Below are 18,597 nucleotides of genomic sequence, written 5' to 3' on the forward strand. Positions count from 1 at the left end.
GTGAGAAGAGGAAGGTAAGGTGCTGGCTCCCTGACAGGAACTCTGGGGAAAAGAAAGAATGCAAGTGGTAACTGAGCTTCGCTGGGTGGAGTGTGATGTAACGTCTTTTCACTGGCCCCTCGTGAAATCCTGAGCGAAAGCTCCATCACAAATGCTCTGTGACAGTGTGTCTGCTTTGGGGGATCAGAAGAATGGCAGAGCCCTGCCTCAGAGGTGGACCAAGTACATGCTGGGGACAGAGGGTGTCCATAGTGATGAGTCACAGTAAAAACACGAAGAAAAGTAGTTTATCAAAAAAACAACAAGGAGGAACTGATTCGAAATGGTAGGTGAAACTCCCCCTCAAGGGTTAGGATTTGTATCAATTTATAACCGACTCATAAAGTAAAAAGTAGTACGAGTTTTTAAGCTATATTAGCATTTGGTACTCAAATATATTAAGAGTGACTAGAATTCGCCCATTTGGCCTTTAGGACCTGAAGGCTCTGTAGCCCCAAGTGCTGACGTGTCCACGCAGCTTTATTTCAACTTTCCTGCACTCACCGGTAGGTGGTTTCCGGAAGGAGGTCTTTCATAACGTGGGTGGTGGTATTGCCCACAGTGATGCTAGTGTCTCCAAGATCAATATTATAAGCAAGGATGTCAGATCCATTATTGCACGGTTCTTCCCAGCTCAGTACAAGGCACACAGAAGGCGGATCAGGATAGGCGTTGAGGGTCTCCTCCTCCAGGACACACAGAGTGGAGACAGGGTCAGGGGCAGATGCTGGCGTCTGGCAAAGGACAAGCTCACTGTATGGTCCTGCTCCAGCTTGATTAACGGCCTAAAAAACAGAACAGCGAGACAAAGTCCACATTACCCCATGAGCACATTCTAATGCCTCCACATTAGGCGTTAAATAAGTCTAAAGTAACATACGATTACTGCTAGAAATGGAGGTAGAAATAAATCCTCCACAATGTTTATGTTAATACCACTTTCTAAAAAATACCAATCACATCTTCTCTGCTAATAAGAGAGAACATCGCCATCACCGTTTCTTATGAAAAATAGTTTAAAAATAACACTTTATATTTGCACAGCCCACTTCAGTTTATGTATTGTCTTATGCAATCTTCACAATAACCATCTGAGGTAGATAATATATGGCAGGTATTCTTATCTGCCTTTCACAGAGGAGGGAACTCAAAGTCAAATTAAGTACTCAGGCCCCAGATTTAGATGCCAAGCTGGGACCAAAATTCAGTAATCTGACTTTTAACTCAAGTGCTGCTCTGGAAGAGCTACAGGAATTTTAGAAAAGATACCTCCTGTTTTCCATGTGAATGCTAAATTCGTACCTGAAGTCAATGCTCAGCCCTCATCTGACTTTACCTGAGCGTCACCACTGACACCTGATCACTCACCGCTTTCAAATCCTCACTCACTCGGTCTCTGGGACCATCTTCTTGTTTCTATTTTGCTGCTGCGTCTCAGTCACCTCTCCTGGCTGCTACTCATTACCGGGACCTTTCAGCACTGGAGGGCACCAGGCCGTGGGCCTTGCACGCCTCTCTGTCATCTCTGCTTAAACTCTTGGACATCTCATCTTGTCTCAGGGAAATATAATGCCATTTATATCCTACTCCCAAATTTATTTGTGTAGCTCAGACCTCTGCCCTGAATGCGAGGCTAGTGTATTCAACTGCCTACTGAATAGTTCCACTTAAATGTCAAATAGGCATCTCAAACTTAAGTGTCTGTACAGCTCTAAGACTCCACCCCATTCCTGCTCATCAAAAACCCCACTGTACCTCCTGTGGTTTTCCCCATCCTTCAGGTTGTTCAAGTCATTATCTCTGAGTCACTGTTGGACATCTTTCTTCCTCTCATACCCCTGCCCAAAGCATCAGCACATCCTTTCCCAGCCTAGTCCAGCTACACTCTTTCATATCTGGTTGCTGTAATGACCTCCTAACTGGTACCTGTGTCAGCCCTTGCCCCACAGTCTGTATTCACTGTCCCTTTCAATGGCCTCTCACTGGATACAGAATAACCTCTGAAGGCCTCACAACTGCCTGTAAGACCCTATCTAATCTGCTCACCGCCACCACCTTCCCAAAGAACCCAGGACCGCTCTGCCTTCATCGTCCACTACCCTCCCTCTCACTCGCTCTGCTCCAGCCACACTGGCCTCCTTGCTGTTCCACAGGGACACTAAATTTGCTCTCATCTCAGGGCCTTTGCAACTTGCTGCCCCTTCTGTCCACAGAGCTTTCCCCCAGACATCTACACAGCCCATTCAATCGTATTCTCAGGCTTCTCTTGAGTGTTGCCTTTTCAGGGAGACCTCTTTGAACACCATATTAAAACTTATAGTCACCCCTACCCCAACTCCCGTGACCCCACTCATTTCTTATTTCCCTTCTCTGCTTTTATTTTCATCATAGCATTTGTCACCAGTATAGTATTTATTTCATTTAATTACTCCCTGATTAGAATGTAAGTTCCACAAGGGCAAGGCTTTCGGGTTCACTGCTGTAGCCCTGGCAACTAGAACAGTACCTGACACAGAGTGTGTGCTCAATAAATGTTATTAACAATATTTTTTTCCTTATAAGAACATTTGGGGACTTCCCTCGTGACGCAGTGGTTAAGAACCCGCCTGCCAATGCAGGGGACACGGGTTCGATCCCTGGTCCAGGAAGATCCCACATGCTGCGGAGCAACTAAGTCCATAAGCCACAACTACTGAGCCCACGTGCCACAGCTACTGAAGCCCGCGCTCAGTAGCCTAGAGCCCGAGCTCCGCAACAAGAGAAGCCACTGCACCGCAATGAAGAGTCGCCCTCTCTAGCCCCACGCGCAGCAACAAAGACCCAATGCAGCCAAAAAAAAACATTGGCAACCACCTTACAAAAAAATGAAGGTGAAGTACTCAAAAATCTCGTTTACTTCATGGGAGATCTGATGAGGACAAATTATAATACAAAAGAAAAGTAGTCTGATCTCTTAAATCAAAGTTTCACTATAATGTCTGTGTATCAGTTAATTTCAAAGAAGCAAGCTAAGAGCATTCATTTGCTATCAAATCACTTTTGAAACCCTTCTGTAATATTTTTTACATCAAGTCCTATTTCATGACAACACCAACTTTCTTTCTGGTAAAATTTTTATGTCACAAATTAAGAGTACAGTTAAGTCCCCTACATATGAATGAGTTCTGTTCCAAGAATGCGTTCACAAGTCCAATTTGTTCGTTAAGTCCAACAAAGTTAGCCTAGGTACCCAACTAACACAATCGGCTATATAGTACTGTACTGTAATTACTTTCACACAAATAATACATAGAAAACAAACAAACACAAAAAATAAAACATTTTTAATCTTACAGTACAGTACCTTGAAAAGTACAGTAGTACAGTACAACAGCTGGCATACAGGGGCTGGCCTCGAGTGAACAGGCAAGAAGAGTTACTGACTGGAGGAGGGAGAGGAGGTAGGAGATGGTAGAGCTGAAGGGTCGTCAGCAACAGGAGACGGAGGGCAAGCTGCAATTTCATGTGAACTAACTTACGTGACTGGACGTGCGAACGCACGTTCGCAACTTTGAAAGTTAGCAACTTGAAGATTCGTATGTAGGGGACTTACTGTATATATTTAGAGATTTTATTTTTGGATACAAATTTATCACAGGGGCAGAAAAATAAGATACTGTGGAGCCCAACTTCCATATCAACTAAGGCTTTAATCATCATGTAACAGAAGGAAACGAACATGGCTTTTAGAGTTGGAGCTTTGTTCACACCTGGATTCCATTATTTACTAACTGTGTGATCTTAGGCAAATTAACATCGCTGTTTCCTCAGATGTAGAATGGGGATAGTAACACATAATTCAAAGAGTTATTGTAAAGATTAAATTTGTTAACATGTCAAATCCTGGCAGAGTATATCAGGCCAGCTGTCAGTGCTTCACTTCCCTCCTTCTCCCTGGGAAAATCAAGAACAAAATAGCAACAGCAATTTTCCTAAACCAATTTTCTTAAAACAAAACAACAATGAAATACTTTATTTTGAACTAATTTTAGACTTACAGAAAAGTTGCAAAAATAGTGCAGAGAAATTTCCATATAATCGCTCACCTTGCTTCCCCTAATATTAACACCTTACATAAGTATAAAACAATGATCAAAACCAGGAGATTAACATTGGTACAACGGTATTAATGACGTTCAGACCTTATGTAGTTAGATTCAAATCTTACCAATTCCCGATAATGTTCTTTCTCTATTCCAGGATCCTGCCTAGCTTTGTTCTAGCTTTCTCGAGTTATATCACTTACTATATTACCAGTTTACAACGGAAACAATTCAAAAGAATCTTACTAAAATATAAGAGTATGTCTATAATATACAATATGCTTCATGTGAATAGAATTACTTGGGTACGTGGTAATTAAAATATTCAAACAAGAAATGTAAAAAAAAAAAAAAAAAAAAAAGAAATGTTCCACCTAATTTTTATAAAACACAGTATAGGTATCACAGTGATTTAATTTTTAAGGCACCGAAGAGTCAAAAGAATATTCATCTTTAACCTGACTTTGTAGCAGTGTCAAATGAAAACAATTCAGATTTGGTCTATAGGTATCAAGAAATCAATACAGGTTGGGGAGACCCCTTTCCTGGCAATACTTCTTTAGCATAGCTATGGCCTTGAAAGTGCTATCCCCTTCATAGGGTCTGACTCATTTTATGACAATTAAGTATAGACACTTGAAAATATTTACTATTGTTGACAGGGAGGCAAGATTATTATGCAGGCTCTATTCTTACCAATGTATCTTTTAAAATGCCGTTTTGGGAAGTTAATGCTAAGTGACAACATATACCCCGAAAAGGAGGTAGAACATTTTAAAGAGACACCAAAACTCAAAAGCAGATTGAAGTTGTTTCCTGTGATGGCAGACAGTTTTTATTTATATGCTGCCTTGTTCCAAAAACAGGAGTGTAGCACATAATTTAACCTCTTCCCAATGACTCAGCATGGCTGTTATAAAGCTCAGATAACGTGCTATGACCCTGACTCACTGATGAATGGTTAATTACATCCCAGGCCCTCCATTCTAGAAGGAAGGTGTGTATAATGGAAGAGTTTAGCCGGAAATGTTTATGACAAAACAGCCTTCAGAATTCAACAAAACAGCTTCAGTTGATCTGGAAAGTTAACTTAAGAAGGGAATATTTTCTCCAAAGAGGCCCGAGGCCCAGAGACACTGAGAGTAGAAGGGCTTGTAACAAGCAATATGATCCATGACTTAAATCAGGTGGAAACCTAAATCTGGCATCTTTGCTTCTTTATCTATTTAAATCTAAACATGTATGAAGAAAGAATTCTTCAAGGTCAAGAACCGCAAGTGATTAATCTTTGTATCTCTCCTTTTCATCATCGGCATCATCCTTTGATTCTGGCACAAAGTGGTGCTCAAGAGATGTTACTGAACAAATGGAAAGAAATGAACAAAGAACCCTGTTTTCTCGGGACAATATGGTTTTTCAAAGGGAAAAAAATATTTACCCAAGTCAATGAAATGAAAGTAAACCCATGACTATTGTCACTCTTAGGGGTTAGGCTAGGAGCCAATTATTCTTCATGTTATTCTATTTGGACACCCAAGTGGAAGCTTACAGATAACAAGCCTTGTTAATGGTCACTGGGACGTGGGAGGTGGGTCTTAACAACTGAACGCAGACTGGTTCTAAATACTCTAGTGTTTGTTTTTGGCTCCATTTAACATCTGGAATGGGAAGTTTTAAATGTTTTTTGCCTTTTGTCTAAGTGGCTTTCCCACCAAAATGTGCATCTCAGAAAATTCATACAGAAGGTATCTTCCCTAAGCAGCTGTGCCACCTTTGCCTTGGACTCGGTCCTTCAATCAGTGAATTAACCAGCAAGCAAGATGCAAGCGTGGTGAGAAGTACAGTGGAGATGATTCTGGTTTTGTTCCTACTTTTTAGGACCTCTTGGAGAAGTAAAAATTAACTGTAAAATACCAAAACAATTACATTTATTTTTATTTAAAAGGACTCTTTTTTTCCATATCGCCCCTCCTGATGGCCTCCATCACGAGCCTTTGAGTAAGTTTCCCAGAGTCTATCATGGAACACCAGTATTTGTGAGAGATGTCCGAATAGTGTCAGCCTACCTGTAGCCTACAGCAATACTGTGCAGCAGGCAACAGATCCCTCATTTCAAAGCCGGTGTCTGTCCCATGATAAATGAGTTCTAAGGATTCTTCATCTTCTCCCCACTCCAACCTGTACTCTGAGATATCAGCACCAGAGCTTTCAGGACTCTGGAAAACAGAAATTTAAGTGGTTAATTTCATTGAAAAGAAAATCCTATGATGTTTGTGTTCAATTAACTAAACCGAGAAAGAGAGCAACATGCCTTAGGATATTTCAAATACATGAAAAGAAAAGCATGAAAAAGATACTCAATTTCCTCTCAATTCTGACCAGTGGTAAAATTTCCATTACTCTTGGCAAGCGCCAATGCAGATGACTGTGTAAAACCTGTATGTGAACTTAAGCTTTGTGGGTCCCTCATAACTTGCACTGGGGGGCAGATAAAGTAGAAGAAACAAACTGATGCAGAACATGTGCCTGACTTACCTCCCAACTCACTAGGACACATCCATCAGGCGTAAAAGAGATACAAGGTGCTTTGCACTGTCCAGGAGGCCCTGCAGCCGTGGTAATTTCTGAGACATCAGAATAGGGACCATACTGAAAGACAAAAACACATGCGTGCTTGTGTGTGTGTGTGTGTGTGTGTGTGTGTGTGTGTGTACACACAACACAAGCTTACAACCAAACAAGGCCTAAGCTAATGCCATCATCAATACAATTGATTAAAAGTATTACCTAATGGTCTTCACTTTCAGTTGAATATGTAGGTTTTCTTCTAACATACATTCCCTAAGTAGTAAATGTCTATTTTATACATACATATTTTTTTAATTCAAAAGGATTAGAAAGTTGGTTTACTAAACATTTTTGCTGTGGCCTAAGAAACAAAAAATGCTGACTTTTGCTACATCACAGCATTTTCCTTTAGTTTCTCAGAAGGCTTCAAAGAAAACTAAGTCAGATGCACACTGCAGTTTAATTTTTAATGCCCAAAAATCTTCATGGGATTGTTGGGTATCAAATTTTGAGTACTTCTTCTAGTTACTGGTATTTTCCATTTTGAAAACCAATGGTCCTGTTAATGTTTTCTCAGCATGTCTCCCACCACCTCAACTATTTGAAGGTTTACACTGCACTCCTCTCCTCCACCACCATCAGTGACCACACTGCTCAGAGCCAACCACCGCTACAGATTTAAAACACGTCGAGAGAACCATCACCACCATGTTAACAGTGGAATATGTGATACTTCAATGAGCTGGGGCAAAGAGTGAAGTAATTTTCAGGTTAATGAAGTATGTGACTACATTTTTCAAAATGGAAAAAAAAGATTAAAAAAACAAAAAACCCCCAAACCTCTCACATTTTCTAACAATATAACCTGCAAATATACTGGGGGTGGGGGAGAAGCTCTCTGAAGTGGCCCACAGAAGGTGATTATGAGTCAAATATATGGTTAACTTCCAATGCAACAGAATTTAAAAACAAGGCTGAAGATACTTTCCTTATATGATAAATTAGTGAAAGGAGAAAGTAAAACTCAAGTCAGCCCAGTTGCACATTTATCTTTTTTTTCCCTTTTTAACAGCACATTTATCTTTATCATGAAAAGATAAAAAAAAATCCCTCTGAAAAATTGATGGGGAGAAGCACCAGATCAACACTAAAATAGGATTTCTTCTGCAGCATCAGTGATCATCACCATCCATCCTTTTTTTTTTTTTTTTTTTTTTGCGCTACGCGGGCCTCTCACTGCTGTGGCCTCTCCCGTTGCGGAGCACAGGCTCCGGACGCGCAGGCTCAGCAGCCATGGCTCACGGGCCCAGCCGCTCCGCGGCACGTGGGATCTTCCCAGACCAGGGCACGAACCCGTGTCCCCTGCATCGGCAGGCGGGCTCTCAACCACTGCGCCACCAGGGAAGCCCCCATCCTCTTTTTACTTATAAAAGTTTGGGTGCATAGGCTTTCTTATCTTCTCACCAATACATTTTTATTGTTTAGTTTTGTGTGTGTGTGTGTGTGTGTTTTAATTTAAATACCTGTATCTGAAATTCTTTCCTAATGGGCAATTAGAAGAAATCCAGCTCCTGTTAAAGGCTTGTGATCATACTTCAGACCAAACGTTTTCATAGTCAGCATGGCTAACACGAAACGGACTAAAGACAAACATACTTTGCTTCTGAAAGGCGTGAACAGGACCACCGAGAACTAGAAGAGTCATTGTCAACTTCCTGTCACTGTCAGTGGGCTTTCTTACTTGTAAAAATCTCATCAATTAATGACATCTATTTGTCTGCATGGAGTGCATCTGCATCTATACACACCACTGGCACCCTGTGGGCCTTTAGCAGCGGTTTGCTCTACCCACACCCTTCTACCTTCTTTTATGTTTCTGCCCATCTTTGACACACCAAAAAGCCCTGTAGTTTCTGGGTCACTTCACTCTCATTATGAATTGCCCCCCAATCCATATCACTCTGCAATTAAAAAAAAAACAAAAACCAATCACCTTTGTGGATATAATATAGACATACTCTTCCAATCTCTAACAGCCCACCTCAACAACTTCAGATGGAGTAGTAAGAAGGACCAGAGAGTTCTACAGTTTTCACTTGAAATAAACGAAAAAATATATATATATACTGGCCTCCCTAGCCTCTACCCCAGTCCAGTTTTAAAAACTGATGTAAGACATTGCTGGGTAATTTAGACAATATGATAAAGAAATATTATGTAGTCCTAGTTTCCCATAACTAATTTATACAGTCGATGAGAAAATAGGAAATTATTTTAAAAACTACCAAAAGCATCTAAAGGGTGATGTTGTTATTAACCTTGAACTCTATCTTAATAGAATGATATGAGGACAAAAGAAACAAAATTTCCAATGTTGGGTCTACGTGAAATCAAAACAGTGTATCTTCAGAAATTAGATTTTACATACACTTCCTTAATGGTTGTCAAGGTTGGACAGATACTGCTAAGGATTTTAGGAGGGTAGAAACAGAAGTGCCGGGACCTTATATTTCTGTTACGGTGTGTAAGCGTGTACTCACCCCTCCATCATTCAGAGCTCTCACCCTGAAGCGATACATGGTTCCGGGAAGTAGGTTGCCAACGGTGCACTCAAGCTCGGGCCCGTGGTACACCTCCGAAGCGACATCCTCAGGTTCCGTCATCTCCACGCTGTACTCTGAGACCTCACAGCCACTTTCAGAGGCAGGAACATCTGGGAAAGGAGAATGTTTTTCATATCAGAACACTTTTGTGTTTCCAGTTGACCCTATCACACCTCACTTTCCACAAGGTTTGCAAAATATCATGTAGGTGGCCTGTCCTCGATATTTACAAAAGAAACCCCACTCCAAAAAAAAAGATATACGGAAGAAAGTTTTTGAATGATGTTATCCATACTTTCCAAAGCAAGTACGTTTAATGATATTAACAAAATTCCAAAACTGTAGAACTTTTAGGCAATTCCTTTATATTCTAATGCCAGGTAAACACAAGAAATAGAGGGGAGAAAATCTTCTCCTTAACTTGAAGCCAAAGGACACATTAAATCAAGTTAGAGGACCCAAAACTGGCACACTATCTTATTTTAGGCATAAGTGATGGGGAACAATAGTCTGACAGCGTTTTGCAGGTTTATATTTGCAGTTTTACATGCTTGTAAATTGTTGACCCGACAGGAAATGCTAATACAGTTTGAGTCGATACAGTAAAACACCAGGACCCACACTTAACAAGGCAGCAAAGATGAGGAGGAATTAGATGTTACCTGATGAACTATTTCTTGGTTTAACCTCTAAATTGAGCACAACTTTTATTTTATGAATAAAGCTGAAAAATTCCTGAAAAGACTGGCTGCTCTGAAACATTTTCTATAAAAGTGCCCTCTGAGGGTAGAGGATGAACAGCACGTGTGGCACCATCAGGAATATAGGAGGGTGAGTGACAACGTGGGGAGAATACAAACCCAAGCCCATGTACATTGAACAGAATATGGGCATTTTCAATAGAAACAAATACGGTTTTCAGAAGGAAGACCTGGAACTTGATTACAAAGCATGAAGTCTTAAACTCAATCTCCACTTGTCCAAATTGGCAACGTGAAGATGTGTTCACTCACCCCACTCTAAGTGGACTTCTTTGTGCTTTGGTCTACCCAAAACCCTCGGTGGGCGACACTGACCTGGTGCAATGCTTAGTGTGCGAACAGGGAGACTTTCAGAACACTGCAGGAGAAATACAGGAGAGAATCATCTCTTAGTTACTTTGAATTTATTAGAGCTCTATATACCAAGCAAATTCCACCCCATACCTGCAAATGCTTCCAAAGAGGGTTACACATTGAATGTTTACACTTTTTATGCAATAAGATCTTCGTCTCTGTGTGGGGTGTGTGTGTGTGTATGTGTTTGTTTTAAGTACGGACATATACCGCATACAGCACTGGTAAAAATAATTATTTCTGATGTCAGATTTGTAGGTTGACTTTCTGAGTGTTGTGTATCCTAAGCACACGGTTATTTTCCTTTAAACAAAAATAGAGACCCTTCAGGAGGACAGAAGAGAACACAAAACAACAGCTGGATGAAGTTCTTAAATGGTGTCATAAATGGCCAACCATCCACATACAGAGCAGAAAAGCAAATAAAGTCAATATTAATCAACTGAGTCTGACATTAACCAGCAGGTTCTGTTAATACTAAAATCAGCAGGCCTTCTTTTTTGCAGGATCTGGTTGCGTAAGCCTGGTTGTATGGAAGCTGACCCCTTTTTGAGACAGGAGGAGCATGGTAGACCTATGCAGCTCAACCAAATTCAGCCTCCATCCTGAGGAGACGAGGTGCAGAGGAGATGTACTTAAGCATTCAAGGAGCGCTGCTGCTTCTGTGTAGGCTTGTGCAGCACCTCGCATGTCAGAGGAACTCGCTGATCATCTGTAGCTTTGATGTGGACATCCCCACCCTGGGAGGCACTGCATAAACGTCGTCTAGGTGGACCTTTTTTTTTTTACCTCAGAAGTCTGTCTATATGGACAGTCTAGACATCACAGTACCACTATCCTTGGGGGGAAAAGAAAATAAACATAAAACGACGTCAGAGGTGGGCTGAGTGGCAAAATTCGGCACCTAATGGCAGGTGTTCTTTTGAAAAGTCAATCCAGTACAGAGTAACAAGGTTGTAAGCCACCACTGCGCGTGCACTCCCTCTCAATACTAATGGTTTCAAAACCACAATGTTAAACATCTCTACAATGAAAACATCTTTTACCATATTGCCTCTCACTCACTTTCTGAATGTTAACACCATTTAGATAATAACTACTGATATCTCATTTCTAGAGCAACATGTGTACATGTTACATTGTTTTGAGCCTACGAGAACACTGTGAAGTTGAAACCAAGTTTCCTGACGTGTTGAATGGTTGGTCTAAGGTCATATAAATTGTAGACAATGGTGGTGATCCTCTTGTGACGTATAAAAATATTGTCACTATGTTGTGGACCTGAAACTTATGTAATACTGTAAGTCAATTATACTTCAATTTAAAAAAAAGAAAGAGACAGCAAGAGAACTGCTGCTGCCTACAGATGTGTAGGTTGGGCACTGCGTAATCGCAGGAGGTGCCTTTCAGCTCATTCATCATAGATTTATGTGGCTTTTACAATTATTTTCCAGCAGATGGCAGCAAAGTATCTCAAGGAAGGTGTGTCTCTCATTTTCACAAAACTGCCAGATGTGGTACAAGAAAAGCTGTGCTGGAGGCCATATCTTTTTTTGCTCTAAATTCTACGCTTTTCTATCATTGCAATAACTGAGGTTCACCCCCTTATTTATTAGCTAATGCAAATTGCAGACCACCCTCAATTTTCAACTGTCAGGTGATCATGCCAAAGTCTTCTGAGAAATTAAGTGAGGGATGTACTTGGAAAGCAGCACAATTCAGTTGAGAATCATTTGGGTCTATCTTTTTATACCCACTAAAGCACAATTTGGAAAACTCTGAATTCATGACGTGATACCATGGCAGGCTGCATTACCAAGATACATTTTTATACAGCAATTTATTCTGATGTTATAGATGGGTTGTCTGAGTTGGACCAAAGATGTTTACTTTTATACTGAAACAAAACCAACCTGACTGTGTCCACCAGTACTTATGCAGCATGCTCGGAGTTTGTACAAAGTGCCTGGTTTCAAGTGGGTGAAAGTGTACTCTGTAGCCGACCCACTGTAGGCCACTTCCCACTGACTCGCTGCAAAACAAGACCCGTGTATGAGATTATGCCTTTTGTAAAAACGTAACAGTACCAACCATTCCTGATAAGAAAAAGCTCTAAGTGGTTTCCATGAAAACCAGCATCTCCTATTCTTTCTTTTTTCCTAAACAGCCACAGTGCCCTCTTTCCATCTCCTTTACGAAGTTAAATACTAAAATAACATGGAGTCATTTTTAATACTTAGTACTGCTGGCTAGACTACTTAATATCACCATGATTGCGTTTGCTGACTGTGGGGTTGGGATGCTGGAAAGCACACGAAATCTGTAGCTTGCCCCGCAGCAGGAGACAGCGGATGGTGTTGAGCAAGCTAGGAAGTGGTGATGGTGTGAGAAGCCCCTGAGGCCAGCTGGGCAGGCGGAAGGCTGCTCGGCCACAAGGTTCCTGGTCAGACCAGGGCACCACTGAAGAGTTTCTCCTGGCTCTTATCTGCCTGGAGGTCACAGTGAGTGAAACCTCCCCCTCCCCATACAGACCAAGTCCTTTGGGTAAAAGGCCTGCTGTCTCCATGGAGCCCCACTTAAAAGACAAAAACACCTGAGGGAGTGACATTAAAAATGAAACATTCAGTGTGACCCAGGTTATCTGACCACTTCTCTGGAATAAAGCAAGCAAGCAGAGCCACTGGAGGGGCCTGGGTGAAGCTGACGCCACCAGGTGAAGAGCACTGGGGATGCTTCGACTGACGGCCTGCCTGCCCCACAAATCTGGGATGTTTATCCTCCTCTGTCTTGCTCCCACTAACACAATGTTTCCAGCAGACTATTTTAAAGGAGGCCTTTACTCCATGCAGTTGTTTTAGGGAAAATACTTTTACCCTGTTCCATGACAGTTACTAACTTCCACAAATGCCCTCAGCTGCTTATTAGGTCAGATTTACAATGAAGCCACGTGCACTAGGGCCATATGACAAGGGGGAATATTAAAGACAGTCATCCTGACATTACCGATCAAACAACCTGCACTGAAAAGGCAACTGGGAACAAGGACTACCGAGGAGATTCAATTAATCATTGACGTCACACACTGGCAACGTTGTTAACTTTCAGGTACAGATGGCATCTACTTTTGATCTGTCACCAGTGGTCAAGAGAGCCACAAAAATTCAAAATATATATAAGTTTTCACGATAAGCCACCGCACATCCGTGACTTCTCTCCTAGGTCAGATTTTTAGCATAGAATGTGATTTTATGTTAAGAACAGCTGTGCCCATCTCAAAGCATTTTCATGTTTTTCAGCTTAAAATAGGGCCCAACTGACATGAAAAACAAAACACTCCAGGTGGCTATCGTGGCACAGAATAAAAAGCAAGCCACACACCTGCATTGCTTGTTTGTAAAAGCTGCTGTTAACGCTTTCCTTTTTTCCCATATGCATCACTTTTTAAAAAAAAATTTAAGTTACAGGGATTATCAGAGTGGTGAGATGGGTGTCATTTTTAAAGTTCGGATGACTATACTTTTTTCTATTAAAGCCTAATAAATTTTATCAGAAAGAAGATCTAAGAATTTTTTAAAAGACACTATAAAGGGAATCTGATCTGTAACACTGTCCCACTTTAATTCACCTCGTCTGACTAGTAATGAAGAAATAATATGACTCAGAAATCACAACAAAAATGAAGACATTTTCTGAACTTGTGACAAAGTGTGACACTTGTCAATAGCCCACAGCAATACTATATTTTGTCATCCTTTGTGCACCAAACTCATTTGCTGTCTCCAATTTACCCTTCCTGCTGATTGCTTCTGACACTTTCTCTGCTTATGAGAATTTCTAGAGAAAGCGTGCCAAGAGAGATAAAAAACGTATTTATTCTATTAATTGGGACCTCTGGTTTAAAGAAATGACAGAAAATTTTAAAAACGACAAAAACGTACATTTCAAGCAGACTCTGATCCCCGATGCTGTGTTTGAAAGAAAAAACTGTCAATATGTGATTAAGGCTTGTTTATTGTAGTACCTCTATCAATAGAATTAATGATTGCCCGCTATTATTATACAAATGTTTATCTTATTAGAAAACAGGACTTGAACAAAACAATTTCTACAAACTTCACCTTCAGAATTTCCATCAGTAATCTCTAGCAAGTACTTGAGTATTTCTGAACCACCGTTGTCCTTTGGAGGATCTGGAAAGTAAGCAAATGCCTTATTAGTTATAAAAGTGTATTGATTTTTGTTAGTAAATATTATTAGCACACATAGAATCATATAATATACTGTCTAAATTCTGGATTCAACCAAAAGGCACAATAATTAATATATTATTTCACCCAACTCCTTTCTCGAAAAACAAAAGAAACAAAACCACAAAACCTTCTGATTATCAAAGCGTAGAGCTAGAAATGTCAAAAATGTTAGCACTTATTTAGTGAAACATGAACAAAACTCAAAATATGGAGTTATTTTTCTAAGAGTTATGTTCATTTATTTATTTTGAGATTCTGAAGCCTGCTCTTCAATATTTGATGGTTTTTATATAAGACAAAATATACATATATTTCTTTTTAAAAATTACTTTATCCTTCTTTTATTTCACTTATATCATCAGTGAGAGACGGAGAGGGAAGAAAAGGGAGGTGCAAAACTTATTGACAAAATAAATAAAAGATCAGAATACAACAAATCTTTCCCATCACAGTTTGCTACTAAGCAAACTTTGTATCCCACATGAACCTAATATAAAACCAGAGCTGTGGATCAATAAGAACTTGTACCAAAGAGCCAGTTTGAGGAGGAGGTTCCGGCTTGTTACTAGAGCCCTGTGCGCCTTAGGTATCATATCTGTCTACTGCTAACTCGGTGCCTGCAAGAGTTTCCTTTTCTGAGCAGGAAAATACCTTTTTGCAAGACTACACAGAATTTGCTTCTACTATCAGTTGGCCACCTCTGTATTTTAGATACACCCTCAGGTTACTCATATAGATTTAGCAACTTTAATTCCCGTCTCCTTTCACCTGTTATTTCCATTAATGTATGCAAACTTCAGTAATAGATATTTACAGCAATAATTAAAATATAGCATATGGCTAATGAAAGTAAATACTCAGTGTTGACGGAACTTTCTAGGATATTCTGAGAATAAAAGTTTTAGATCTGGCAAAAAGCACACCTAGATTTTTTGTTTCTCTTAATCGTATCCATCTTATAGGGAATAATTCTGCCTCAAAATTACCACATAACTTGAAGCAGTTATATGTCTCAGTGGCTGGTCTCCAATAACAATTTAATAATGTTTTAAATTCCCTTTACATTACTTGACTGCCAGGTAAAATCTTATTTTAGATTTCTATTTTTTTTTTTTTTGCCTGTTTGGTAGTTACTATTATTGTATGACATTAGTGATAATCATACACATTATGTTTCACATACAGCTGCAAATGTTTATCAACATTCTAATGGCATTCATTTCGCTGAACTAATCCATGCAGCAGGTGAGCCACAAAACCCTCTACCAGATCCCCACAGATACGATGATGAACTTCAATATGAAAACCTCCTGAATTCCAAGACTTCCAAAGATATACAAACAACAACTAGTCTTCCTAATTCACTGTAACTTAAACTTCTGTAAAATTTAATATGACTTACCTAAATTTTGAAATTTATTTTTAATACTAAGTTTATAAATCAATGTTTATATTAAATATTGCTACATTTTTAAGGGCAAGCTATTGAAGAATGAAATATATTCAGAGATTACCACATTCAAATCAATAATACATTAAAACTATAGGAGAAAAAATGTGTCTTACAGGAAAATCATAAAGTAAATGAAATGCTCTTACAATTGTCAATTTTACGAGTTTGTAGAATTCTCAGGATGTTTCTCATACATATATTTCAAACGTGTAAAACTCCCTCAAATAATATGATTTGTTTGTTTATTGGTTTGTCACTACTGAAATTAATCAAGTTTTTAAAAACCTGTCAAAAAAGCAGCAGCAGCAACAGCAACAAAACATACCCCATTTAACACTAAAACCGTGAGATGTAACTGGTCCTTTAACGAGGGGTCTTGTAGGAGGTCCAGGCCTGTCAGGACTCGTCGTACAAACCAAAACTTCACTTGGGCAGCTTTTCCCTTCCATATTAGAAGCAGTCAGCTATAACACAACCGAAAAAACATTAATGTGCTTTAGATATCAGGTCTTAAACCAGTAGTGACTTTCAATATGGCAAGATCAAGGTATCCATAAACTCACAGACAGACACACTCACATATTCTCTTTCCCTCTCTCTCACAGTCTCAAACTACTAATTTATAAGTGTTTCTTTAATGGAGTACTTATTTTCTATACAGTTTAGCTATTAACAATTAAAAAAAAATAACAAGGTAGGTTTTAGCCAAAGATATTTTTACCCTTTCAAGAAGACAAAACAAAACTAGTATGTCACCACCCAGTTCACAGTGTTTTGTGGAAGGAAAACATGGAGGAAAAGCAGATAAAAATAACCTTGCTTATTTAGGAGTAGGGCAATGCCACCTTGTGGAGAAATGCTAGCAGTATACCTATGATCTCACAGCCAGCATCGAGTAACAAGGATTTTTAAAAATATCAAAAACTATCATTTTCCTTCAATAGTTACACATGCCACTGGATAATCCGACAACTATTTACTGAGTGACTACTACGTGTTAAATAACATGGTTTGGTTCACAAATTCAGAGAAGGAAAGGGGGAACCAGAAGACAACCACATCTCTCCAGAAGGCACACTGTCACACTAGAAAACACCGCGCTGGGCTAGAATCAACAAACAGCGGGCAGCACACAAGGCAGCCTGCTGTTCCCTTCTCTGCTAACGAGGTCGCAAAGGGTTGATTCGACGCAACGTCGCCCAACGCGGAGCCCAAGTGGGGAGGGGGTGGGTAACAGAAGAGCAAAAGGAAAACGGCTGAGAAAAAGAAAATGGGCAAAAGAGCAAAGGGCGACGGAGAAAAGGGAAATCTGATTAAAAGAAGAAACTGTGAATAGAAAGGTGTGACGTGCAGGTGAGAGACAGGTGCGCTGGGCACCTGGTTTGGGTCTTCCCAGGCAAGGGCATCTGGCCACGCTGTGATGCAATTTATTACAGCACATTACGGCAACAGGTTTCTTTCTCAAAAGTGGGTTTTAAAATTAAAGTTGGGTGTGTATTTTACAGATGTTACCTTAAAAGTGTAAAGTGCAGCGAACTTAAAAATCTTTTAACCCGTACAGGAGATTTAAAATGGTCAAGGGATGAAACATAAAACAGCTTCATTTTTAAGCAGTTCAGGTACCAAAATGACTGACTTACCCTGAACTTATACTGTGTGCTTCTTTTGAGACTTTTCACAGTACAGGTTAAATCCTCTCCAGTGTATTTTGGGTGGAAAAGGTTATCCTGAAAAGGCAAAGCCAGAAAGAAACATCAGTATCATAAAATCTGGGCATTAAATACCTTGTCTGTAGGGTTTTTATATTGCCTCCTTCCAGCATCACCAGCGGGCCAGAAGTGTGGCAGCTACACCAGAAAGAGGGCCAGAATCCCACAGTGCTTTAGGAAAAATTTAACTCTATCACATCATAATCTGTCCTGGATCTGGGTACTTTTATTGGGAGACTAACACTAATTTGAATGAGAACAATGTTCTCTCTTTGAGAGAGTGTAAATTTGCTTTGGAATAGATGTCACCATATACTTTTCGCACGGAGCAAATTTTTCTGGTTACTCAATAAGCATTTTAAACAATGAATTTAACCACCAAATTAACGAAGCTTATGTAGTTAAAAAAATTATCTAACAATGTCGTCATGAAAAAAGGCTCTTGTACGGAGATCCTTACTGTCAAGCTGCAACGTGCTATGCAATCCACTGGCTGGGGTTTCTGACACAGTGTCCTCTTCTGGACAAGGGGGAAAGCAGAGCTTGGATGGGGAAGACATAACCCTTCAACGGGATAAATATCCTACTGAAAGCTGACTGTACAGAATTCACTCAATAATATTCTCAGTCATGCACACATCCATCCATCCACCCACGCATTCATCTCGGAGCACCTTCTATGCATCAGGCTCTCTTCCACGCTCTGGGGGTTTAGCACTGCCCAAGAACAGAGTTAAGGCTTGCCCATCAGAAACTGACATAATAGCCAGAGAAAGCA

The 18,597-nt window shown here is 40.0% G+C and overlaps 1 protein-coding gene across 3 annotated transcripts in view; it reads right to left on the reverse strand.

Annotated features, from left to right (window-relative positions):
• FNDC3B (fibronectin type III domain containing 3B) overlaps positions 1–18,597 on the reverse strand; it is a 358,190-nt gene that overhangs the window by 46,113 nt on the left and 293,480 nt on the right. For all 3 annotated transcript variants that reach the window (XM_082839878.1, XM_082839880.1, XM_082839879.1), the window contains exons 14-22: positions 17,751–17,837; positions 16,436–16,574; positions 14,526–14,597; positions 12,321–12,439; positions 10,306–10,411; positions 9,230–9,402; positions 6,657–6,770; positions 6,188–6,337; positions 544–824 (exon numbers count right to left, since the gene is read on the reverse strand). In XM_082839878.1, the coding sequence (XP_082696004.1) occupies positions 544–824; positions 6,188–6,337; positions 6,657–6,770; positions 9,230–9,402; positions 10,306–10,411; positions 12,321–12,439; positions 14,526–14,597; positions 16,436–16,574; positions 17,751–17,837 (1,241 nt within the window). The remainder of the gene's footprint in view (positions 1–543; positions 825–6,187; positions 6,338–6,656; positions 6,771–9,229; positions 9,403–10,305; positions 10,412–12,320; positions 12,440–14,525; positions 14,598–16,435; positions 16,575–17,750; positions 17,838–18,597) is intronic.

Source organism: Leucopleurus acutus, assembly GCF_964270905.1.
Source record: "Leucopleurus acutus genome assembly, chromosome: 5".
Classification (NCBI taxonomy): Eukaryota; Metazoa; Chordata; class Mammalia; order Artiodactyla; family Delphinidae; genus Leucopleurus; species Leucopleurus acutus.